At 42.7% G+C, this 26,775-nt stretch overlaps 1 protein-coding gene across 3 annotated transcripts; it reads left to right on the forward strand.

Moving 5' to 3' along the window:
• The first annotated feature begins 5,877 nt into the window (after positions 1 to 5,877).
• Prok2 (prokineticin 2) lies at positions 5,878 to 25,804 on the forward strand. Of its 3 annotated transcripts, XM_027428841.2 has the most exons (4): positions 5,878 to 5,970; positions 9,265 to 9,390; positions 23,763 to 23,825; positions 25,700 to 25,804. In XM_027428841.2, the coding sequence occupies exons 1-4, from the start codon at positions 5,878 to 5,880 to the stop codon at positions 25,802 to 25,804; spliced, it is 387 nt and encodes a 128-aa protein (XP_027284642.1). The 3 variants fall into 3 exon arrangements, with proteins under 3 accessions (XP_027284642.1, XP_027284641.1, XP_035304970.1); XM_027428840.2 differs by lacking the exon at positions 23,763 to 23,825; XM_035449079.1 differs by lacking the exons at positions 9,265 to 9,390; positions 23,763 to 23,825.
• Positions 25,805 to 26,775: the final 971 nt, after the last annotated feature.

Raw genomic sequence — 26,775 nt, forward strand, 5'->3', positions numbered from 1 at the left:
ATTTAAAACACGGTTATTATTTTAGAAAGATAGCAGGATGATATTATGGGTTTAACAAGAGGAGCCATGCGGAATAGTTTCTCGATAAAGGATAAAGGCAAAGCATAAAGGAGTATATCCATTTTATTTTTGGAACAGATCTAAATGAAAAGCCATTTACACAGAGACAAATAAAGCCCAGTGGTGAAATTATCAGGCCCACCTATTATGCTATCATAATAAGCCATAAGAAAAGGACACATACAAACTAAGTCCTCAGTGAAGACACCATCACTTTAGATGACAGAGCTGTGTGAGGAAGAATCTGGAAGTTCTCTTCTTCTGTGGTGGAGAAATGCCTGAGGCTTTCAGTTCAAGATGGAGAACAGGGCAAGCATTTCTTGTTCTTTCAAACTCCATCAATATTGATTAAGCACCTACTGTGTGCCAGATCATCAAAATCAGTTATCGTAAGGTTAATATTCAAGATACCAATCTATAAGACAAACTTTGAGCAATATCCCAAATGTTAGAAAGAAGGTGGGTTATACTAGTAAGTGGGGGGCCCCTAAAGTATATCCCACATGAGGATCAGCAAAGGAGATGCTGGCGAAAGTGCAGTAAGAGACAGTACAGAAACTCTAGGATCCTTTATTTATTTATTTATTTATTTATTTATTTATTTATTTATCCTAAACAAGAGCCTAGCCTTTAGTGGCTGAGCCATTACTCCAGTCCTCTAGGCTCTTCTTTAACACATAAACCCAGAGACAGCAGAGCTGGGGAAATAGCTCAGTCATAGCACAGTGAGCTGAGTTTGCTCACTGGAACCCACGTAAAGCCAAATCAGACTGGTGGGCTGTAGGCACGTATCATTGCAGTGTATGTACATAGCAGATCCCAGCACAGGCAGATCTCTGGGACTCACTGGCCAACCGGCCTAGCTTACATAGTGAGTCCCAGGCCTAGTGGGAGACCCTATCCCCCAAAACAAGGTGGGAGGTGCCTGAGGGATGACAGCTGAGGCTGCCCTCTGCCCTCCACATGCACAGGCGCACACACATGTGCATCCCCAACACCCCCTATGCACACACACACTCACGAAACCTGAGGTTGGCAAGCTTTCTCTTGTGAGTACAGAGTAAATATTATTTGGCTTTTCGGGTCATATGGTCTCAAAAGTACTCAGTAAAAAGCACTCACAGGCAATGCAGAAACTGGCATGGCTGGGTCCTGGTAAAAATAAACACATATGCGCGCGCGCGCGCACGCACACACACACACACACACACACACACACACACACAGAGAGAGAGAGAGAGAGAGAGAGAGAGAGAGAGAGAGAGAGAGAGAGAGAGAGAGAATCACAATTTTCCAAGTTTTCTACCTAAATCTTCGTCATTGTGACCACATTATATGGAATGGGAATTTTTAAAAGTCCAGCAAAGTGCTGGTTAGCGGTTTCTGTTTTTAACGAAGCCGCTCCCCTCACCCTGCCAGTCTGACTGCCTCTGCCCACACACACCCATGTGAATGCCAGCCTCCCTCCTGTCAGCCAGTTCACACACTAAATCTTGAGTTTCCTTCTTCCTTCCTACTCACTGCATTCCTGTACCTCCTTCTCTTGACTGCCAACAAGGTTTCTGTGCTTCTCTCCCATCCGGAGATGGGGTGATGACTGCTCTCAGGATGACATAATTCTGTCTCCAAGTGCTTTACTCAATACTTAGTCTCTAGTTTGTGCTTAGTAAGTACCTGTTGGGTGAGTGAATGAATGACGGTTTACTGCCCACTTAAAACAAAACCCTCCCAGCTTGCACGTTTGTACTCTTTCACACTGTGTCACTTAAAGAGCTGAACATGGAAAAAAATATATAAAAAACCATGATCTTTTGTAGTGGGATTACTAGGACCAGTCAAAGTGCACTGAACTCATTAAGGGGTCCAGGCCACCAATGAACACATTCCCTGTAGACTCTGGCACTGCTCACCAGGTTTCTGGCGCTCAGCACAAACCTCAGTGGCACTGTTGTCCTTAGCAAGGTGAACTGTCATGTGACCTGTTTCAGTCACCACACAGTCAGGTTTGAGTTCCAGGCAGAGGCAGAAGAAAGCTGATGTGCAACCATCCTGCCCCACCCACCCTGCTAGTTTCCCAGAGGTGCTGAGATAAGTGAGCAGAACTGGGTGTCTTCATACAGCAAAAGTCATTTTCTTTTAATTCTGGAGGTTAGAAGTTCAAAATCAAGGTGTCAACTGGGCCTTCTCCTTGTGAAGCTTTCTGGGAAAATGCTCTTCCTGACTCTTTGGGGTTCTGGAGCTGGCTATCAGGGAGCAGGGCTGACATGTGTCACATCAGTCTCTGTGTCCAATATCTCCTTTCTATTATAAAAAGCCAGGGAGAGAGCACACTCAGCAGAGTGCTTGCCTCACAAGCGTGATGTCCTGAGGTCAGTTTCCAGAACCCATGTAAAAAGCCAGGTGTGGTGACATGAGTCTGTAATCCCAACCGTGGTAAAATGGGAAGCTGAGGCAGACAGAGTCCGGGAAACTCACAGGGCAGCTAATGTGACCTATGTGAGGAAAAGCTCCAGTCTAGTGAGGGTTCCTGTCCCAAACAAAAGGTAGAAGCCACCTGGTGTTGGTAATTAAGGTTGTCTTCTGACATGCACACATGCTGTGTGTACATGGGCCCACACATACACAAATGCAAGCACGTACACACACCACTTTTTTTTTTTAAACAAAGATATATTAGTCCTTGGATTTAGGACACTCAATATTCCTTCAAGTTTGGTTGATTGTATCTGCAAAGCTCCTACTTCCAAATAAAGTCACAGGTACCCAGGTCTAGAATTTTGACATAACTTTTTAGGTGATACTTACTATAACCCCATACATCAGCTCAAATAAAGTCTCCCTCAGCTGAGGGCCCAGAGTGACTGTGGTAGGTCAAATGTGTGACAGCTATAGGACAGTATACTTCTCCAGGGTCACCCCAGGTCTCTTTCCCTCCCGGCTTTTGCTGACTGCATTCAAGGTCCGTATAGATGAGGCCCATCTGCACTGTGCACCATTTACTAGTAACCCACCTCTGTGCCTGATCACAGGATCTACTCCTGTTGCTCATCAGCCATTTTTCAAGTGTCGGCTGATGCCATGTGCAAGAAGGATTTTCAGGGAAGTGGGCTCCTAGCCAGCAAGTGCATGTGATCTAATTAGGTGGGCCGGACAGAAAATAGCTATATCCCTGTTCAATGAGCCTGTCAAGGGAGAGCACACTCTAAGACTTAATGAGAGGTCACCTTTGCATGCCTCCCAGTCTATCCCAGATATGGTGCATAGCACTTTACAGGTGTTCCCTTTGAGCTCCATGGAGGCCAGACCCCAGGAAGTTGATATTTTATACTCACCTCATAGGAGTCAAACTTTAAGGGGCTGAAGGCTAGTCTAGTTGCTAATCCAGATCACTCTAACTCTCAAACAAGGAGTTCTTTGGACACTCTTGTATCATACTGTCAAATCAGTCCGGAAGTGGTGGCCTGCTAGGGTGCAAGTCTATATTCTAAACAGGCAAGTTTTAGACCTCATTCCAGCAGTTGTTCCTGGCTAATTTGGCTGTATGACTGATCACACCAAAGGTCGCAGTAACAAAACAGAACTTCAATTTTATTGTTGCTTCGTCACTGCTTTATTTTGGGGAGTTAATCCAAATTGCATCCTTCCATTTCTAAGAATTGTAATCAGACTTGATCTGATAACTTGCCTGTGGGTCCAAAGAAGCTGTGTTAAGAGTTTTCATTTCTTCTCACAAGTATTAAAACCATCAAAAGGTCTCCAAAGAGGTTCAGGGTGTAGCCTAGTGGTAGAGACCTCCCCAGGGTGTTCGTGCCTTGGTTCTAAACTCAGCACAGGAAAACAAGAGCCCCAAACCAACCAATATTTTGAAGTATTTCCAACCTTGATTTAACAGTCTTAGAAGACGGTTTTTGCAAACAGCCCTGTAAGAAGCCAGTCACAATGGAAGGCAGGCATTTCCTTGTGTAGATATGGCCTGATTTTTATGCTTGGAGAAGCAGGGAATACCCAGTTGGCATTCGATAGTAACAAATATGAAATAGGCCATTTAAGAAAAAAAAAGTGGCAGGAATGTTCAAGTCCATGTTGAGTGGTTTTTACATTTCCCCTGGGCTGCACTCCCATGCCTTGGTTGGCATGGAGACTGGAAAAGGAAACTTTCCACCAGTCTGTCACTTGCTACTGTTTCCACTTATTTTACTGTGAATCCACTTTTAACAGTTTTCTCAAAGTTAAAAATGAGTTTGATCCCGTTTGTGTTTTTGCTCTCAGGATGCCTCTTGAACTCGAAAACATGGGTACAAAAGGCTTTAAAACTCAGCCAAAGATCTGGGGTTTGAAATACCCAGCTGTTTAACATTCAAATAATTCCCGGGCCCTTTGTTCATTTTTTTTCCCCTCTACATTTCGTCTGAATGCTTTGGCATGGGGGAGCCCACAGTCTGAAAGTAACTGGCCCAGCTCTCCTTACTGTATTGATTAAAGAGGCTGAAAAGGTCCATCTGTCTTTCAGCAGTCTATGGTCCTAAGGGACATGGGAAAGTCTGAGGTCCCAAATCTTCCAGGAGTAAGGTAAGCTTCCAGCCCCCCCCCCCCCCCCCCCCCCGCCAACCTCAGAACAAGTCCTTTTTTTGTTGTTTTGTTTTTTTGAAACAGGGTTTCTCTGTGTAACAGTCCTGACTGTCCTGGAACTCGTTTTTTGACCAGGCTGACCTTGAACCCACAGAGATCTGCCTGCCTCTGCCTCCTGAGTACTGAGTGATGTGCTACCACTGCCCAGCTAGAACAAGTCAATTTGATCATCCTTGTAGAAGCAAGTAAGCTGAGATTATTGGAGCCACGCTAGGGACACAGAGAGGGCAAAGTTGTCTCTTGTCTCATGGACAAGAGTCCACCAGTAGCACACAATAGTTAGTGACCTGAACCAAGGCATCATGTGTAAGAGAGTCTCCTGAGCTGGAGACAAGAACTGGGAGGGAGACGCCTTCCCAGGGCCTCAGGCTGGCAGAACAAGCTGGGAGTTTTCTTTTTCCCCCTGGCAGCATCCTGTTCTGCTTGAAGCTGGCTGGAAGCTGAAGAGGGAATGCACGCGTGAGGGAAATCAGGGCGGAGAGGGTCAGGAACAGATGTGGGCACCAGGGGAAGTCATTTTAAAAAACGTAAATGAGGCTCCCACAGCTGGAGGGGCAGCCAAGGCCCTCCACTTTGCAAGGGATGTGAGATTGGGGTGTGCTTTGTTCTTCCAACCTGCTAAACACCCTTCCGCCTTTGCTTTTTTGTTTGTTTGTTTGTTTGTTGTCTTTTCTAAGTTGTGCCACCGCAGGACAGGGCCAGCGGCAGTACCTGGCACGCATGGAGCGCTCACTGTAGACATGCTGAACAAATGTGTACAAATACAGGGCAGTTGTGCCCGCCGCGCCCGGCACGTCGTGGGCACCCTCTGCACATCTGTATAGCAAATGATGTACTTCTGAGAATGTGGGGGCTGAGCACGTGGAGCTCTGGAAAGCAGGACAGCGAAGGAGGAGGCTTTCTGGGACTACAAAAGCAACAGGAAGGCTGGCTAGGGCTGCGGCGCCCCGCGGGGGGCTCTGCCCGCGTGGCGCCTGTGCGCGTGGGGCGCGGGGCACGTGCGCGTGTGCGCGTGGGGCGCGGGGTGTGTGCCCGCGCCGTGCCCCCCGCGTGCTGCCGGGTGTGAGTCACCGCGGGGCTCGCCTTTATAACTGCCGTCAGGCTCGCGGCTCGGCAGAGCAACCCCGGCCACGCGTCCCCAACGTCCCTGATCTCGTGCCCCAACCGCCACCGTGTCCCCGGGGCGCCATGGGGGACCCGCGCTGTGCCCCGCTACTGCTGCTACTGCTGCTGCCTCCGCTACTCACACCGCCCGCCGGGGATGCTGCGGTCATCACCGGGGTAAGCTGTCTGAGCACCTGTCGCGACCCGTTCACCCGGGGACACCAGGCCTGGGGTGTGTAAGCACCGGGAAGGGTGTGCCCGGTGAGACATTCTCCTGGACCACCCTTTGGCCACTTAGGAACATGTCCTGCTCACAAGGCGGGGAACAGCCAGGCACACTGTGGAATTAAACTGCCTCAGCAACGCCTTCCCCACCTCTCTCCCTCCTGCACTCCTTGGGTTTGGTCTGCTGTGCTATTTAGTAGCTCAAAAAAGTTTCTTCCCTGGTGAGAAAGTTCTTTTCCAGGAGCTGGAAACCTTCACCCCCAAATCTGACCACCCTTTCTTAAACTGGAAAAGAGCAAGCCATACACCTCAAATTCCACAGCCCTTACCCTGGGAAGTGCCTTGGGTCGTGGCCATATGTGAGCTTTGGAAAGCAACTGTGGGCTCTTCTCACCCGGTTCTGGGGCAGCTGCTCTTTATGTTTATATTACTCTCCGCCCGCCCCCCCCTTCTTCATCGTGAAGTTCTTTTTACATACATAAATTGTCAAGTTGGATTCCTGATACCTCACTCCTAAGGCTCAGCGACGGTGCAGACTGTCACTAGACGTTTTTTAAAATCACAGAGAGCGTCTTCATCACGTTTAGAAATAGCCCATTCCTTCAACTCTCTCGACTTGTGAGTTTTCATTTTGTCTATCTGAAGAATGAGTTCTCGGTACAGCATTTCAGAAGTCTGTCTAAATAGCCCAGCAGAACCTTGGCTGTTGGCGTTTTACTCATTAAAGAAAGAAAAAAAAAAAGCTGCTAGCATATTTTTCAGTGGATTTATTTATTTAAATCACTTTTGTATGTTGGATTTTAATATAGATGTGTTTGGAACGATGACATACAGGTAGTAAAATAGCATGCCATTTCAAAGAAGGGTCATCACGGTGAATAACTGAAGACTGATGTTCTCTGTGTTTCTTAGTGTACAGATTGCGTTCTGAAAGCTCTGGGGCCACGACAGCATTGAGTTATGCCCCATAAATATCTGATTTTATGCCTTGTGGTATTTATTAGAGCAGAGATTCTTAAAACCACTTATATAGCTCCATCAGTAGCCAGTTGGTGTGGGTGAACAAAAGTTTCTACAGTGTCTTTGTAACACATGCGAATGGAAACATGATTGGGTGGGTTTTTTTCCTCCTTCCCCTGCTGGTTCCTTCTAAGTGTTTCCTAATCCTCTAAGCCCCAAGGTTCCTGGGCAGTGCAAGTGTCGTTTTGTTCCACTCACAGGAGGACACTGTTTGCACAGCTCTGCAATGGGTTAAGAAGAATAAAGGGTACTAGGAAACAGCTGTCTAATTAAAAAGATATAAACTTATGCAATTCCCTGTAAATTTCCAACAACTGAAGCTTTTTGTTATGAAATAAAATTTTATCTCATTTCATGTTTACATGCTAGTGGGACTGGAGGGTGATGGTGATACAGTCATGTGGACCCTTGTTTTTTGTTGTTAATTCAATGTTTTTCTCTAAAGCAACATGGCAATAAAGCATAGTTAGGTCCCACTGACAGAAACCATCTGGATTCAAATGAAAAAAGTCAGTGATTTATCTAGATATAGTGTGTACAGGGTGATAAGCATCTCAGTGATTGATTGAATTTTAAAAGATTGTGTCTGACTTTTTTATGGTCTTAGAGCTGCTGGAGCTTCAGAAGTTAGAGTTCTGTACATCTGTTAAAATGCTGGTTGAAACACCCACCTTAAGTTTTTATTACACACATGCATGTACACACACACATATACACACCAAATTGTACACACACATGCACAGTCTTTGAACTTGATATCTTCACATAAGTGTATTAAAACCATATTGCAGAAGACTGTTGACCTAGCAATTTAAGGACTATGATGGTCATGTTTGCATGATTTCTAGTGTCCAGACAAAAATTAAAAGGTGGGAATGTTTAAACATCATCCATAAAAAAAGAAGAAAAGCCACCCAAAGTTAAAGTTGTGTTTTGAAGCCACTACTTATTTTGAACAACAGATTACTAGACATTGCTAAAACAAAGCATCCCTTTTGTTGCTGTTGGTTCTAAGAAAGAGCCATAATTCTTAAGATACATTTTCATGCAAATATATTTGGGCTTCATTTATATGCCACCTCATGGGCAAATCCTCCACATTGATTCTTTCACTATAAATACTTGTATCAGGTGTGTAGTTTGAGGAACTACTGCTGATAATTGCATCTGTACTGTTCTGTGCCTGTCCTCACTTGCTACCTTTGTGGCTAGTTTGACTGAGTTTCTAATGTACACATCTGTGGATCCAAAGCCAGTCCATTCCTTTCTGCATGTCATTCACAGGAAAGACTAGTGGGATGGGGCAAAGTCTTGGTCTGTCTCTTTCCACCCTTGGAGAGTTCAGTTTGAAAGAGGAAATGGTGAAAATCAGAGTACCCATGCAAGAAGCATCCAGTCTCACAAAGCACAGGGTAAAAATCCGAAAGAGAAAATGAGCACTTTTAATGTTACATCGGTGCCTTCACAGGTCTGCAGTGGTTTGTGCCAGATTTAGAGACTTATCTCCATCTTTTTTAAAACTATGTATTCAGCAGCTAATAGTCTTGTGATTTGATTTGTGTAGTTCTGTAGGGCCATGTGTAGGGCAGGGCTAGCACAAACTTATTCAAGTTCAGCCATAAAGCACCAGAAGAGAGCCCAAGTGTTGTTCCCACTCCCATCCTTCTTCCTTCTTAATACTGGGTCTCATCATACAGGAGCTCTTTAGTCCATGGGAACATTCTGATCAATGTTGATTGTAGGTGTGTATGAGCAAATGGAGCTTATGATTCTATTTTATTAAAAAATATCACTACATTAGGATACTTTTATGTGTATTTAGGTACACAAGTTAGGTGAGGCATTCACCTGCAAGTATATGGACATATGTGTGGAAGACAGACATTAAGCACAGATGTTGTCTTCAGGTGCTATCCACTTTTTTTTTGAAACATGGTTTCTCACATGGCTTAGAATGTCCCAATTTGGCTAGACTGTTTGGCCACCAAGTGCCAAGGACTGGCCTGCCTCCATCTTCCCAGAGCCGGGATTGCAAGCACAAGCCACCATGTCTGGCTTTTCTTGTGGGTTCTGAGTATTGAACTTGTGTCCTCGTGTTTGTGTGGCAAGTACTTGACTGGCTGAGCATTTGGATATTTAAAGAGGATTTTCCCTGTTAATTTTAGAGTTCCCCAGCCTGAGCCTTTCCCACTATCTATATTTATCTGTCGGTTTGTTTTGTTTCAGGCTTGCGACAAGGACTCACAGTGTGGAGGAGGCATGTGCTGCGCTGTCAGTATCTGGGTTAAGAGCATAAGGATCTGCACACCCATGGGCCAAGTGGGAGACAGCTGCCACCCTTTGACTCGGAAAGTTAGTATCTGCACTGGGATTTCTGGTATACCTTCTTGCTGAGCAAAGCCTATACAATGGAAGGCTTGGGTAATTCACTTGAAATTGGAAATCAAAGGACAGTATGGGGGGAGGCACCCATCTCTCTCTTTTGTCCCCCTCCCATCCCAATCATCATTTCCATACCATTGCTCTCCTGACATTAAAAATAACCATCAACATAAGCCCTAACATGTGGATGTACTTAGGTTTATAATGGACAAAGTAGATATTTTACTGGAACATGCTTTGTAAAACCAAAGTAAAAAGCCCTGGAAAAGACTCCATGCTCGCCCCACTGATGGAGAAGGACTCAGGCAACTTTGTGGCTTTTGCTTGTTGCGTTTTGTTTTCAGACAATCACCAATAACTAACTCACTTACGCTTGTACCTTAATGTTCTATTTTGGTGTTTTTTTTGTTTGTTTCTTCTCTCTGTGTGTAACAGTTCTGGCTGTCCTGGAACTGGCTTTGTAGACCAGGATGGCTTTGAACTCACTGAGATCCCCCTGCTTGTGCCTCCCAAGTGCTGGGATTAAAGGTATGAGCCACAATCGCCTGACTATGTTGTTGGTTTTTGTTTGTTTTGGAGACAGCTTCTCACGTAGTCTAGGCTAACCTTGACCTCTTGATCTACTTTCTCCCACAAAGCGAAGAGCTTATTGGCATGTTACACGGTGCCCAGCTAAAGTTTTGTAGTCTATACCGGTGAGATACGATTTTCATAACTTTGGAGATTTGTGGCATTTAATTTTCTAACATGATGGCAGAGCAGCTCAATGTCACTGTAACCTGAAGAATTTTGGAAAGGGTATAGACCCTGAAAGGCAAGGCTACAGGTCTCTGGGACCATGCTTAGAGGCTGTGTTCCTAGGAACTGCAGATTCTCCAGCCAGAGGGCCAATGGGTTTCCAGTACATCAGGAAGTAGTTAGATGGAAAGTGACCAGATGGTATGTAGAACTGTGTCCCTGTCCTTCACATGGAAAGAAAATGTAAACACAGTGTAGTGTCAGGCAAGTGTTCCAGGTTGGTATGTGGCAGCCCCTTCCTGCTATCTCTCTTCTTCCACGTTGTTCCCATCAAGTATTTGATCCAGAAACAATGGTCCAAGGAAGGTAGATTCCTGGAGGAAGACCCTATATTCCTTAAAAAAAAAAGTCAAATCAAATAATTCTACTGCCTTCTTTTTGTCCCCCATGTGTCTTTGGGTTTGAAGCTATTATAGATTCAGTCACCTTCCAGGTAATTCCAACTATCCCAGATAACACTCCATATTTACCCCCACTCAGACTGAACACAAGGAGATGAACTTCGGTAGCCTGTCGGTGAGGTGCAGCTCAGTGCGGAGACCCCAGGGTTTGGTTGCTGTAGTCACGGATGGCTGTGCTGTGGTTGGCTGCCTTGTGAAATGCTTCCTGTTGCATTTGAGCCATTCTTCCTGTGGTTTGACTGTGCAAGATTTCACTGTCTTTTTTTTTTTTTTTTGAACATGTCACACACCTTTTATTCCTGGACATTCTATGATACAAAGCGTTTTACCGTTAGTCACCTGTCTATACACCAGGCTTCCCAGGAGCAGGTGAGACTGGCTCAGCTGCTTTTGGTTCTGAATCCAGTTTCTCCCTTACTTCTAGTAAGTCCTCTCTTGTGCACTGATGTCATTGTCCCTAAGTAGCTTCCTGTTGTCTTTCTGCTCTGAGAATCTTGTATAGAGCATACCTAAAAAAGCAAAAAAGTAGCCTTTTGGTGTCAACAGTAACTGCTCTCATGGGTCAGATGTGAGTATAAGCCTTTCAGTCAATATAAATTGTTGTGTATGTCACTCTGACCCAATACCTCACACCTGTGCTGCACATTTATCTTCCCCATGCACCCTCTACAACATTAAGCCGGTTGAGGTCACACAGACAGCCTGGGAGAATATATACAGCAACCCTTCTGTCTTTCTGACATCTCTCTGCTTGCGTGACCTTGATTACTCCATTCCTCTACCCAAGTGAAATCAGTTGTGGCCATTTGAGCATTTTTCCGTAACTGAAAACCCAATGGCAGGGACAAGATGCCCACCAGGATAAGCTCTAATAGTCCAGGTTGGTAATTTGTGCCATGTGTGTGTATATGTGTAACATGCATGCGTGCACATGTTTCTATGTTTGCCCGTGGATGCCAGACATTGATGCCAGGTGCCTTCCTCACTCGGTGCCTGGCTTTTTACATAAGTGCCGAGGATATGAACTCAGGTCCTTGTGCTTGCCTGACAAGCAGCTTATAGTCTGAGCCATCTCCCCACGTCCTTCCATTGACTTTATTTCTTAAGAAAGCATTAGCAGGGTGGCAGTGACACACACCTTTAATCCCAGTACTCAGGAGGCAGAGGCAGGAGGATCTCTGAGTTCAAGGCCAGCCTGGTCTACTAGGACGGCCAAGGCTACACAAAGAAACCCTGTCTCAAAAAATAATACAAAACAAAACTCAAAATCCAAAACACAAAAGAAGAAAGCATTTAATTGATCTTACAGTGTTAGTTAGAGTGCATGATTGCAGAGCAAAAGTGTAACTGACAAACAGCTGAGAGCTCAGAACTGAAACCATAAGCAGGAGGCATCCATCACCCAGGGAATAGTGTTTTGAAACCTCAAGTCCATCGCCAGTGACACACCTCCTCCAACAAAGGCACATCTCCCAATCCTCCCCAAACAGGAGACCAAATATTCAAATGTTTGAACCTATTGGAGCTGTTCTTATCCAAACCACCACAGACAGCTTCATTCCAGAGGCCAATCAGCAGAATGAAGGCCATCTGCGTTCCTGAGTAGAAACTTGGCTGTAATTCCAGGTGTCAGTTCTTGTTTTCTCTGCTTTTAAATTTGATGGTTTACTGTATTAGTATTTCTAGTATTTCTTCTTACTCTTCATTGGTTTATCTCCTTTTCTAGTGGGATTTATTCATGTTCTTAATGATGGGGTTTACTGAATTCTTTCTGTTCTGGGTATAGGATTCCCTCAACCATCTTTTTGTATTTTGGTTTAGTGGTTATGAGTTCCCTTAATCTATCCTTACCACAGAAGGTGCATACTTTTCCCTTGTGAAGGACAGCCTTGCTGGTACCACAATCTTGGTTGGCAGTTATTGTCATTCAGGTTCTGAAATACATCATTCCCTGCCCTCGTGGCATTTAGAGTTCCTTCTGAGAAACCTGCCATTAGTCTAATATATTTGCCTTTAAACATTGCTTGACATTTCTTTCTGGCAGATTGTAATATCCTTTTGTCCTATACTTTTAACAACTTAGCTATGCTATGTCATGGCGACATACTTGTGTAGTTAAGCGTGTTGGATGTTCTAAATGCTTCTTGTACCTGGATGTCCATGTCTTTCCCAAAATTTGGGGAGTTTTCTGCTGTTATTTTACTGAGGAGGTTTTTCCATACCTCCAACCTTAGCTCTTCTCCTTTATGTGTGCCAGTGATCTGAATATTTGATTTTTAAGGGTATCCCAATGCTCTTGCATTCATTCTCTCTTTCCATCCCTCTCCCTCCCTCTCTCTCTCTTCCCCTCTCCCACCGTCCCTCTCCCATATATATATATATTCTCTCCCATAATATATAATAATTATTCTTTCTTTCTGACACTAACAATCCAAATGATTTCTCTTCAAGCTCTGTCATTTTTTTCTTCTGCTTGATCTAATGTTACTGAGGCTGCCAAGTTATGTTTCTTTTATTTCCTTTTTTAATTTAAATTAGAAACAGTCTTATTCTAGTTATGAATCCCAGCTCCCTCTCCCTACCATTTTCCCATGCCCCACACTGACCCCCATCCCATCCCTCTTCTGCTACATAGAAAGGGTGAGGCCTTCCATGGGGGGGGTCATCAAAGTCAGTCACATCATTTGGGGCAGGGCCTAGCCCCCCCCCCCCGTGTGTCTAGGCTGTGAGAGTATCCCTCTATGAGGAGTGGGCTCCCAATGTCCATTCATATATTTGGTATAAATGCTGTTCCATTACCAGAGGCCCCATTGACTGCCCAGGCCTCCTAACTGACACCCAAGTACAGGGGGCCTGGTTTTGTCCTGTGCTGGTTTCCAATCTGACAGTCTGGGGTCCATGAGGTGTTTCTATGGGTTTCCCCAGCATGATATTGGCCCCTTTGCTCATCACTCCTCCCTCTCTACAACTGGATTCCAGGAATTTGGCTCAGTGCTTAGCTGTGGGTGTCTGCTTCTGTTTCCATCAGCTACTGGAAGAAGGCTCTATAATGGCATATAAGGTAGCCATCAATCTCATTATAGGGGAAGGGTGTTTAAGATAGCCTTTCCCCTATTGCTTAGATTGTTAGTTGGGGTCATCCTAGTATATCTTTGGACATTTCCCTAGTGCCAGATTTCTCTTTAAACCTATAATGGCTCCCTCTATTATGGTATCTCTTTTCTTGCTCTCCTCTATTCTTCCCGTTACTCAATATTCCTGCTCCCTCATGTCCTCCTCTCCCCTCCTCTTCTCCCCTTCTCTTTTTCCTAACTCCCTCTCTCCTCCCCCTGTGCTCCCAATTTGCTCAAGAGATCTTGTCCCTTTCCCCTTCTCCGGGGGACCGTGCATGTCTTTCTTAGGGCCCTTTGTTTCCTAGCTTCTCTGGAGGTGTGGATCGTCGGCTGGTAATCCTTTGCTCTATGTCTAATATCCATATATGAGTGAGTGCACACTATGTCTTTTTGTGACTGGGTTACCTCACTCAGTATGGTTTCTTCTCATTCTCCATCCATTTGCCTTCAAATTTCAAGATTCCATTGTTTTTTTTCTGCTGAGTAATACTCCATTGTGTAAATGTACCACATTTTCTTGACCCATTATTCAGTTAAGGGGCATCTAGGTTGCTTCCAGGTTCTGGATATTACAAATAATGCTGCTATGAACATAGTTGAACAGATGTCCTTGTTGTATGAATGTCTATCCTTTGGGTATATGCCTAAGAGTGGAATTGCTGGATCTTGAGGTAGACTGATTCCCATTTTCCTGAGAAACCTCCACACTGATTTCCAAAGTGGCTGTACAGGTTTGCACTCCCACCAGCAGTAGAGCAGTTTTCCCTTTCTTCACATCTTCTTCAGCATAAACTGTCATTGGTATTTTTTATTTTAGCCACAGGTGCAAGATGGTTTCTCAGAGCTGTTTTGATTTGCATTTCCCTGATGGCTAAGGATGTCGAGCACTTTTTTATGTGTCTTTCAGCCATTTTGGATTCCTCTATTGAAAATTCTCTATTTAGTTCTGTACCCCACTTTTTAATTGGATTGTTTGGTGTTTTGGAGAATAGCTTCTTGAGTTCTTTGTATATTTTGGAGATCAGCCCTCTGTCAGATGTTGGGTAGATCTTTTCCCATTCTATGGGCTGCTGTTTTGTCTTGTTGAGTACATCCTTTGCCTTAGAGAAGCTTCTCAGTTTCAGGAGGTTCCATTTATTAATTGTCGATCTTAGTGTCTGTGCTACTGGTGTAATGTTCAGGAAGCTGGCTCCTGTACCAATTCGTTCAAGGGTACCTCCTGGATTTATGTTGAGGTCTTTGATCCATTTAGACTTAAGTTTTGTACATGGTGATAGATATGGATCTATCTGCAGTCTTCTACATGCCAGCATCCAGTTATGCCAGCACCATTTGTTGAAGATGCTATCTTTATTCCATTGTATAACTTTAGCTTCTTTGTCAAAAATCAGGTGTTCCTAGGTGTGTGGGTTAATATCAGGGTTTTCAATTTGATTACATTGGTCTACCTATCTATTTTTGTGCCAATACCAAGCTGTTTTCAAGACTATAGCTCTATAATAGAGCTTGAAGTCAGGGATGGTGATGCCTCTAGAAGTTCCTGTATTGTACAGGGTTGTTTTAGCCATCCTGGGTCTTTTGTTTTTCCATATAAAGTTGAGAATTGTTCTTTCAAGGTCAGTGAAGAATTGTGCTGGGATTTTGATGGGGATTGCATTGAATCTGTAGATCACTTTTGGCAAGATTACCATTTTTACTATGTTGATCCTACCTATCCAAGGACATGGGAGATCTTTCCATTTTCTGGTATCTTCTTTAATTTCTTTCTTTAAAGACTCAAAGTTCTTGTTATACAGGTCTTTCACTTTTTTGGTTAGCATTACCCCAAGGTATGTTATGTTGTTCACGGCTATTGTAAAGGGTAATGTTTCTCTGATTTCTTTCTCAGCCCACTTATCGTCTATATAGTAGGGATACTGATTTTTTTTAAGTTAATTTTGTATCCTGCCGCTTTGCTGAAGGTGTTTATCAGCTGTAGGAGTTCCCTGGTAGAGTTTTTTGAGTCACTTATGTAAACTATCAGATCTGCAAATAGTGAAAGTTTGACTTCCTTTCCAATTTGTCTCCCCTTGATCTCCTTTTTGTCTTATTGCTCTTAGCTAGAACTTCAAGTACAATTTGAAAAGATATGGAGTGGACAGCCTTGTCTTGTTCCTGATTTTAGAGGAATCACGTTGAGTTTCTCTCCATTTAGTTTGACGTTGGCTGTTGGTTTGCTGTATATTGCTTTTATTATGTTTAGGTGTTCCTGTTGCCTCTGATCTCTCCAAGACCTTTATCATGAAGGGATGTTTGATTTTGTCAAAGGGTTTCTCAGCGTCTAGTGAAATGACATGGCTTTTCTTTTTCAGTTTGTTTATTTGGTGGATTACATCGATGGATTTTTGTATGTTGAACCATCCTTGCTTCCCTGGGATGAAGCCTACTCGATCAAAGTGGATGATTTTTCTGATGTGTAGTTGGATTTGGTTTGCCAGTATTTTATTGAGTATTTTTGCATCAATGTTCATGAGGGATATTGGTCTGTAGTTCTCTTTCTTAATTGTGCCTTTGTGTGGCTTGCATACCAACATAATTGTAGCCTTGTAAAAGGAGTTTGGCAAAGAACCTTCTGCTTCTATTATGTGGAACACTTTGAGGAGTATTGGTATTAGCTGTTCTTCAAATTTCTGGTAGAACTCTGCACTGAAACCATCTGGCCCTGGACTTTTTTTTTTTTTTTTTTTTTTTTTTTTTTTTTGGTTGGGAGACTTTTGATGACTGCTTCTATTTCATTAGGGGTTATAGGTCTATTTAAATTGCTTATCTGTTCTTGACTTAATTTGGTAAATGATACCTTATACAGAAAATTGTCCATTTCCTTTAAATTTTCAAATTTTGTGGAGTACTGGTTTTCAAAGTATGACCTGAAGATTCTATGGATTTCCTCGGTGTCCTTTGTTATGTCCCCCTTTTCATTTCTGATTTTGTTAATTTTCATGTTCTCTCTCTGCCTTTTGGTTAGTTTGGATAAAGGTTTGTCTATCTTGATTTTCTCAAAGAACCAACTCTTTGTTACATTGATTCTTTGTTTTCTTTGTTTCTACTTTATTGATTTCAGCCCTCAATTTGATTATTTCCTGGCATCTATTCCTCCAGAGTGAGTTTGCTTATTTTTGTTTGTTAATTCTCTAGTGTGACTATTCTCCAATTTATTCATGTGGGCACTTAGTGCTATGAACTTTCCTCTTAGTACTGCTTTCAAAGTGTCCCATACGTTTGGGTATGTTGTGTCTTCATTCTCATTGAATTCTAGGAAGTCTTTAATTTCTTTTTTATTTCTTCTTTGACCCAGGAATGGTGCAATTGCTCACTGTTCAATTTCCATGAGTTTGTAGGGTTTCTGTAATTTGTGTTGTTGTTGAATTCTTACTTTAAAGCATGGTGGTCTGATAAGATATGGGGGCTTATTCCTTTTTTTTTTTTTTTTGAATCTGTTGAGGTTTGCTATGTTGCCGAGTATGTGGTCAATTTTAGAGAAGGTTCCATGTGGCACTGAGAAGAAGAAATATTCTTTTGTGTTTGGATGGAATGTTCTATAGATGTCTGTTAAACCCAATTGGATCATAACTTATTAGTTCTTTTTTTTTCTTTATTAAATATCTGTCTGGTGGTCCTGTCTAGTGGTGAGAGTGGGGTGTTGAAGTCTCCTACTATGTTTGTGAGGTTTTATGTGTGATTTGAGTTTTAGTAGTGTTTCTTTTACGAATGTGGATGCCTTTGTATTTGGGGCAGAGATTTTCATAGAATTGAGACTTCATCTTGATGGATTTTTCCTGTGATGACTATGAAATGGCCTTCTTCATCTCTTTTGATTGATTTTAGTTTGAAGTCTAATTTGCTAGATATTAGGATTGCTACACCAGCTTGTTTCTTGGGTCCATTTGATTGGAAAATCTTTTCCCAACCCTTACCTCTGAGGTACCGTCTGTCTTTGAAGTTAAGGTGTGTTTCTTGTATGCAGCAGAAGGGTGGATTCTGTTTTCGTATCCATTCTGTTAGCCTGTGTCTTTTTATAGGTGAGTTAAGACCATTAATATTGAGGGATATTAATGACCATTGATTGTTAATTCTTATTTGTTTTGAATTTGTTGTTTGTGGTGGAATTGTGTATGGATTCGCCCTGCTTTTTTCTTTTGGCTGTTGGTAAAGTGGGATTATCTATTGCCTATGTTTTTGTGATTGTAGTTAATTTCCTTGGGTTGGAGTTTTCCTTCCAGAACTTTCTGTCAGGCTGGATTAATGGATATGTATTGTTTAAATCTGGCTTTGTCATGGAATATCTTGTTTTTTCCATCTACAGTGATTGAAAGCTTTGCTGGGTATAGTAGTCTGGGCTGGCATCCGTAGTCTCTTAGTGTTGGTAGAATGTCTATCCAGGACATTCTGGCTTTCAGAGTTTCCATAGAGAAGTCAGGTGTAATTCTGATAGGTTTGCCTTTATATGTTACTTGGCCTTTTTCCTTTGCTGCTCTTAATAGTCTTTCTTTGTTCTGCATGTTTGGTGTTTTGATTATCATGTGTTGAGGGGACTTTTTTGTGGTTCTCTCTATTTGTTGTTCTTTAAGCTTCTTGTACTTTTATTGGCATGCCTTTCTTTAGGTTAGGAAAGTTTTCTTCTATGATTTTGTTGAATATGTTTTCTGCACCTTTGAGTTGTATTTCTTCACCTTCTTCTATACCTATTATTCTTAGGTTTGGCCTTTCCACAGTGTCCCATATTTCCTGGATATTTTGTGTTAGGGATTTGTCATACTTAAGATTTTCTTTGGCCAATGAATCTATATTTCTCCTAGTGTATTTTCAATGCTTGAGATTCTCTCTTCCATCTCTTGTATTCTGTTGATTATGCTTGCATCTGTAGTTCCGACTCATTTACCCAGCTTTTCTATTTCCAGCATTTCTTTTATTGTCTCTATTTTAGCTTTCAAGCCTTGCACTGTTTGAATTATTTCCTTCAATTGCTTGGTTGTTTTTTCTTGGCTTTGCTTGTTTTCCTTTAAGAGATTCATTTCTTGCAATTTTTGGTTTGTTTTTCCCTTCATTTCTTAAATTTTTGTTTGTTTTTTTTTCTCCCATTTCTTTAAGGGATTTTCTCATTTCCTCTTTGAGGTTCTGTATTATCTGCATAAAGTTGTCGTTAGGATCATTCTCTTCTGTTCCATCTATGTTGGAATGTTCAGGTCTTATTGGTGTGGAGTTACCTAGACTCTGGTGGCGTCATATTGATCTTTCTATTGTTGAGTGTGTACTTATACTGTCATCTTCTCATCCATTCTTCCAGTGGGTGCCGGTGGGGTCTCACCCTCTTCCGGTGGATACAGGTCCAAGGTCCTCTTCTGGTGGGTGCAAGCAGGTCCAATACTCCGACAGCTCTCCTCTTCCCTTGGGTGGATGTGGGACTAGCACTGTGAAGTCAGAAGACTCTGGATAGCCTCGTCCTCCAGGAGGGGGTCCCCCTGTGTGCAGTCCCCAGACCTCAGGAAGCTCCAAGCAGGGCACTGGAAGGTAGGCTGGAAACAGGCCCATGCTTACTTCCTCCCAAGTAATGTTTCTATGATCTGACCTGTAGGAGCGCCTTGTTTCCTCCATGACTTCTGTCAGTTCTCCTTCAGATCCTGTGCTGGCCTTCATTAATTCACTTCACTGCTTGTGTTTTCTCATTAGCCTTGTATTTCTATTGAAAATGGTTCATCCTCTAGGATGGGTATCTTTTGTGACATCATGTGACAGCCTCCTTAGTGGCTTTTCCTTGAAAGTGTGTCATGGGAGGCCTCAGTCCTGGATTTTGCTTGATCTGAGGCATGGAGTCTCTCATTCTTACAATAATCTCCAAGGCTAATCTTCCACCAACAAGAAGTCCTAACGAGACTTGAAGGAGGCAAAGCTAAAATTAGAAAGAGGCTATGCTGAGTGCTCAAGTGGGCAGGGCAGGGCGGGGCCAGCTCAGGGACTCCTTTGCTATTTTTGATATTTAAAAAGCCGCAGAGTTTTGTTTCCATGATTTAACTTGATGTTCATACTTGGTACAGTGCCAGTTCTGAAAGCAAGTAAGTCTCTCTTCTCACACACCCCTACTTGTGCCCCCCCGCAATTTGTCTTCATGGCAGGTCAAATAAAGGAACCTATAAATAACTATGGTTTTATAATAAAACCAAGTGATAAACTGACAGAAGTGCTCAAATACAAGATTTTACGTCATGTTCACCTTCCCCCATGGAGATGTCTACATGAAATATATTTCTAGAACTCAGGTTTTATGGCATTCTATATCCTTTTCTCCTATCCTGGAAGATTTGAAAGGTCATTTGATGAGCTGTTTTCAGGATCAGTGCTGAAGCTGATAATCTTGGTAAAGATTAAGTTAATGTATTCTAGAAAAATGTAGTTCTTCTAGAATGTTCTCAGCTACATTCTCTCCAAGATAAGTAAAGAGAAATATTTTATAAATATGCCCTGATAAACATTATAGTACAGTTTTTTCATTTCTACTCAAGTTCAGGGATGGTTTCTTAGTAAATTGTAAACCTATAGATCCTTTATGGAAAATTCTTTCTCTTACTTCAGGTTGGCATAGTCAGTAGCCCCCAAATCTGACTTTTGAATGAATATAACAGTATTTGAGATGAAGTGCAGCAAGCAGCAGGTGGAAACGGGCTGTTTTGAAGTCAGTCCTTTGCTCTGTCTCAAGCTCATCCATTGACTTGTGGACTTACAGTTGTTGTTAGACTATCATTCTAAAACTGAGGTGTCTACTTTATATTTGATCATTCAAAGTGGAATAAAACAGTGGGACTTGATTGCACATGGCTATAATCTCAGCACTTGGGACCCTGAGGCAGGTGGATCCCAGGTTCAAGATCAGCCTGGGTTAGGGAGTGAGTTCCTAGTAGAGGTAGCTCAGGGTTAGAGCAAGGGCCAAATGTAACCACAGACCTGAATTCAATCCCAATCCCCACCAAAAGCAAAATAAACAAGGAAGCAAAGAGCCCAAAACGTTAGTTTACTTGGAGAAATCACATTTTATGGAAAACAATGGTTTTAACTGGTACTCATTTTTAGACACTTTGAGTGACTCATGAAATCATGTCTTTAGAAAACACTGTTATAAAAACACAGTATCTTAATTTCTTATTAATAGTTTACATTGTGGTTTTTATTAAATTGTGGTTTTCATAATTTAAAAAATAAGGATACTAATAAGGAGGATTTTTATGCCAGGTTTTCTATTGCATTTGATGAATATAATTAATACTTGACATTTTACTGTTTTACTATTTTATTTGTTTTTTATTTATTAATTTAAAGAGGTGTTTTGATCTCATCTTTAAGGTTGTTCCATCTTCTGGTTTGTTTGTTCTGGAGTTGAACATGGAACTTTGCCCATGCTAGGCAACTGCTTTCCCTACACATCCAGCTCCAATCCACTTTGTATGTGTGTCCCCATTATATGTTTGCATAGTGTGTGTGTGTGTGTGTGTGTGTGTGTGTGTGTGTGTGTGTTGAGGCCAGGGGTTGATGTTGTTGTCTTCCTCATTAAATTTATACCTCATTTTTTAAGATTGGACTTTCATTGAACCTGGAGCTCATGGTTTAGGTGGACTGCTGGCAGGTGTGTACTTGCCAGTCATCCAGCTGTCTCCAGGTCTGCAGCCCTGGTATAGACACATGCCGTGCCTGGCCTTCATGTGGGCGCTGGGATGAGAACTCAGTTCCTCATGCTTGCACAGCAAGCATTTAACTGACTGAGCCATTTCCTCACCCCACCCACTTTTATACACGCATTTTAACAATATTTTCTTCCTTTCCCTTTCCCTCTCTCTTTCTCTATTTCTCTTTCATTTTTCTATACTCTCTCCCTATGTAGAATTTATAACATATACCTCCTGAATATTGAGATTACAGTACAGGTGTGCACCTAACCCTCCCCCAGCTACAATTTTTTAAAATTTCACTTTAAAACTTGGGCTACACATTACCCTTTTCTGAAAGAAAAAAATAGAATTTGTGTCTCACTAAAGAAGTTTTTGAGGATGTCAAACTTTATTAGTGATTCCTGTTTTGAAAGCAATATGGCTAAACATTGTAAATATAACTTAAGTATATGCTGTTTTCAAAGTCTTTAAGTGTATTTGTTAATGTTAAGCATTTTTGGTAAGTCTAACAGATAATTAGTGTGATGGTTTGGTAAAAGACGGTTAGAAAGAACATAATGTGTGATTTCCCCATTCTTCCTACTATGGACATCAAGAGTCACTGGTGCAGTGACTTCTTGGAGCATCGTCAGAACTGTGGCTGCAAGTTCAAGTTGACAGTGTCACCAGAGAGAAACATAAAGCAGTGTTCTCAACCTTCACCCTATACCTAGTTTCTCCAGATGGTGGCATCTTGCAAAACTGGAGGACAATTCAGCAACAGGCAATCATTACACAGTTAGGATAGAAAACAGTTCCCTGACTACAGTGTGTGTGTGTGTGTGTGTGTGTGTGTGTGTGTGTGTGTGTGTGTGTGTGTGTTTCTGGAAACTGACAAGCACTCTGCCACTGAGCTATATACTCATCCCCACATTTTCCTTTTACTTTGAGATAGCATCTCACTAAGTGGACCAAGTTGGCCTTGAACTCACCATCCTCCTGCCTCAGTCCCCAGTAGGATTTTACAGGTCTATGCTTTAGTTTTCCCTTTTAAAGTACCACAAGCAAGTAAGAACTAGGCTCTGTCTTGGTGAGTTTAGAATTTCCTGTTTGGAAATGCAGGCTATAAAAGGTTGGTCTTCCACTAATTTCTAAAGCAAGCTACCAGGTTTGGGACTTGTGGTTAGAATGAGGACCAATGTAAACATTTCATCACTCTATGCATTGACACCTGTTTGCTTCATTTTCTGAGGCTTCTGAACCTGGAAGTGAATGGGCCCAGGGAGAAGCAAGAATCTAGAAAATGGATGTTTTCAGGACCCATGCTGTTTACCAGTAAGGACTTCCAAATAGGGAGAAAGAAAATTGCTGTGAGCTTGGGCTGCTTGGAAAAGATGCTTGGAAGGAAAAATGCAGATTGGGTCTTGGTTTGTTTGCCTGAGAAAAGGCAAGCATCAAGATGAGGGGCCCTGAAGTTCCTAGAGGCAGTCTGGATTGATGTTCCAGCAAAGGGTCTTTCCTTTCTAGTTCATTGTTTTGTTCTTCAGTACCTAGAATAGGGGCTGGAGGTAGTAGGGAGTATATCAACTTGAAACCTGCTTTGCTGAATCCTGTATGTAACTCTTCAATTGGATGATTATTTTACACTTGCCTGGGACAGGCACAGCTCCTTGAATATTGCTGCTGGCTGTTAGTTATATACAGCCATAACAGGGCTAGCTCACTGTTTACTGAGAGGGCTATTCTGGATGTTTCGAAATTTAGCAACATTTCTAGCACCTACACACACACACACACACACACACACACACACACACACACACACACACACACATACACATCTCAGCTGTGACAGACACAACTGGATGGATATTGCTGTATGGACAGAATCATCCCTGGTAATTGAGAGCCACTGGGCCATATTGGACACCAAGGCTTGACTTGGAGAAGTCTTGCAAAATCTCAAAGTCAAAATGCAAAGGTAACTCGTAGGCACATTCCGCATTGCTCAGTTGTCATTGTCTAGGATGGCCTACATATGTCCAGCTGTTGGATGTGTTCTGGGTGGTAGCCACCTCCCCCTCCCCTCTGCCATAGCTCAGCAGCCTTGACTCACACAGTGGCAGAACCATTCTGAGTATACCGTCTGCCCGAGCCCTATGGGTGGTATGGCTGTGTATAGATGCTATGTTTAGCCCCTTGGAAATAACTACTCATTAAAAAGGCAAAAGGCACCAGGGGAGCCCTGGCTGTGTGCCTTGCTCTGCCTGGTGACCACACTACAAGCCCTGCCCTCTGTTGCTTCTCCCCCTTCCCTTTGTGTTTATTGATGTCAATCATCTCCCTGACCCATTCAGAGCCATGTTGCAAATGGAAGGCAGGAAAGAAGAAGGGCGAAGAGAAGAAAAAAGAAAAAGGAGGTAAGAAGAATGAGAGAGAGCATGGCCTCTCCAAGGGATACACCCAGGACTCCTGGCTTTTACTTGGGGTCAACCCTCTCAGGTCAACCCAGGAGAAAGGTTGGAATGGTTCTGCCACTGTCTGAAGACGACCTTTTGTCCTTGCCTTTTTTTTTTTAATCTATAAAGAATTATATCTTGAAAACACCTAGGTAATTGGTATAAGGTTGCTTCTTTTGATAGGTTAGACCAGAAATACATAGAATGAAACATTTGAAGCTGGAAACAGGGTTCACATTCTCTGTCTCTGTCTCTCTGTGTGTCTGTCTCTGTCTCTGTCTCTCTCTCTCTTTTTCTCCATCCCCCAGGCTACTCTCCAGTTCATTTCTCTACTTTTCAGCATCCCAAGTTCTGCTGTTATAGGACTGAGCCACCCAACCAGGCCAGGGTAATAACTGAGCTACAGACCCTGTACCTATAGGGTCAGGTGGTTTTCCTGTCTCTTTGTTCCAGAACTTTGGAAAGCATACTTTGGAAAGTATTTTGAGTGCTAGCTATCAGTTGACCTGCCTCAATCTAGCACCACTGGTGGCATGTACAGGGATTGTGGGAGTGGCTTTGGTCATGAAGCAGGCCTTTTCTGAGTCAGGCTGAGAGCCTCTGGGTACTTCTTCAAACTGAACTTGCCTTTCCCATGATTTCCCTCTAGACATCCTCAGTGACTTAACTTGTGTGTGTGTGTGTGTGTGTGTGTGTGTGTGTGTGTGTGTGTGTGTATGCATTTCCATATTCCTGACTGGCTGTGGCTTCATCCTTGAGCATTGCCTAAGCTTGCCTATCCTTGTGGAGGACACTATAAAAAGAAAACAGACGGGAGGGACTAGAGAGAGGGCTCATTTCGTGACAGGCTTTGCCACAGCAGCATGAAGATCTGAGTTCTCTCCCCCAAAACCTCAGCACAAAAGCCAAGCACAGTCGTAAGCTTCTGTAAACCCAGCACTGAGGAGGAAAAGACAAGGTGGCCAGCCAGTGTATTGGAACTGACCCTGTCTCAAAATGGAAAAGTGACTGAGGAAGGAAGGCATTCAACATCCACCTCAGCCCTCCACATGGACCCTGCATAAATGTGCATGAATATGCACACCCACACAGATGTGTGTATGCACAACACACACACACACACACACACACACACACACACACACACACACACACACACAAACCGCCATGAGAAAATGCAGAAGGCAAAACAATTTTGTATTTCCAGTCCTTCAGCTCCAGATGTGTGAACTTGGGATGTTTTCTCATCTATGTACTTTTATCTCTCATCTGTAAAACAGGTGTGAGTCTGTATTTGAAATCTTCACATGCTGATGTCAAGGATGGAAAAGATGATGGATATTGTAAAGGGCTGTGTGTTTCCTATTGAACATTAGGTAACACAGATTAGGATCCAAATATCCACAGAATGGCTTCATTTGTTTTCCTTTTTTTTTTTTTCTTTTGTCAGAGTGATGGGCAGATGGCTCAGTTGGTAAGAGTGTTTGTTCTGCAATCACAGACCCTTGATCAAATCCCCAGCATGCACATAAAAAGCCAAGCATTGAGTGCTCAGTGCCTGTGACCCCAACAACGGAGGTGGGGGTACAGATGGGTGTACCCAGGAGCTCACTGGTTTGCCAGCCTAGTTGAAACAACAAGCTTATCTTCAGTAAGAGACCCTTTCCCAAGAAAATAAAACAGCCTGCTCTGGCCTCTCTGCCTTCACGAGCTTGGGGGTGGACCCACACACTCAGGTGCACGCACCACACATATACATACATATCATGAACTAAATAAACCAAAACAGGTATACTGAATAAATCTGACTCTGTCGGTCCCCTTGTCTCTTTTAGGTTCCATTTTGGGGGCGGAGAATGCATCACACGTGTCCCTGCCTGCCAGGCTTAGCGTGTTTACGGACATCTTTCAATCGGTTTATCTGTTTGGCCCGGAAGTGATGACTTTGAAGAAAGAAGCTGAAGTGTGAGCCTCCGCTGCACAATGTCTTGTCAAGTCTCACTTGTGATTGTGTCAAACAAAGAATATGCCAGAAAGAAACGCTCTCGCTTCCTCAGCTTTCCAAGTAACATTCCGAAGTGACTTTTTTTTTTTTTTTTCTTTTTTGAAGGGGAGTTTTGATTGTTTGGATAGACGTATAAAGGGCAAAGCGTTCTGGAACGGCTTCTCATTTCCCTGTTTATGTTTTGGCTTGACGTGTTTGAATGCCAATATCAACAAGCATTTTAATGAATAGGAGAATAAGAGTAGGTATTTTGTTGCAAAAACTTTTCTTTTCTTTCTTTCTTTCTTTTTTTTTTTCTTTTCTGCCTGGTGCATAGACATTCCCTCACTTTTCAAAGACCGATGGTCCTCAGTTTAGCCTAGCGTTCTGAAGTGGGGGTCTTGGCAACCTTGACTTGCTGGTAGACCTGCTGAGGAGGCTCAGTTAGCTCTATACTTCTTTGGTGGCAAGAGGGTGCATTTGAACCAGACACTCCAGACAGCTCACTGGGAGTAGTAGATGGGAGTGCTTCTGGAACTTTCCTGCACCCATCTAGTTCAGTGACTTTCAGTTCTACTGTTTAACTGGTGGGAGAACAAAATTAATGGGACGCTGAAAGTATGTGGTCCATTTTTCTAGATTTCGTTTAAGCAAAGGGCATTTTCTCCCTCATGGAATATGGAATATTTATTACATTTTCTTTTTCATTTTTTTAAAACTTGAAGCTCTTTTTTTTTTCTTCTTGTTGGGGACGTTCAAAAGAATGCCACTTGAGGAGGAAGCATTGATTTTCATCTGTCGACACAAGTCATCATTTAAAAATCGGTGTTTAGTTATAATTTAAACTTTTATTTGCAACCCAAAGGTCTATTGTAATGGATTTCCTGATATCTTGCCATTTGTACTGGTATCAATATTTCTATGTAA

The sequence above is a fragment of the Cricetulus griseus genome, chromosome 8 (assembly GCF_003668045.3).
Source record: "Cricetulus griseus strain 17A/GY chromosome 8, alternate assembly CriGri-PICRH-1.0, whole genome shotgun sequence".
NCBI lineage: Eukaryota > Metazoa > Chordata > Mammalia > Rodentia > Cricetidae > Cricetulus > Cricetulus griseus.

Excerpts from the sequence above, each read along its gene's own strand:
- Prok2 (XM_027428841.2), top strand. The coding sequence starts at position 5,878 with ATGGGGGACCCGCGCTGTGCCCCGCTACTGCTGCTACTGCTGCTGCCT. Across the intron at positions 9,391-23,762 it reads GCCACCCTTTGACTCGGAAA|AGCCATGTTGCAAATGGAAG; the intron begins GTTAGTATCTGC and ends TGACCCATTCAG. Across the intron at positions 23,826-25,699 it reads GAAGAAAAAAGAAAAAGGAG|GTTCCATTTTGGGGGCGGAG; the intron begins GTAAGAAGAATG and ends TGTCTCTTTTAG.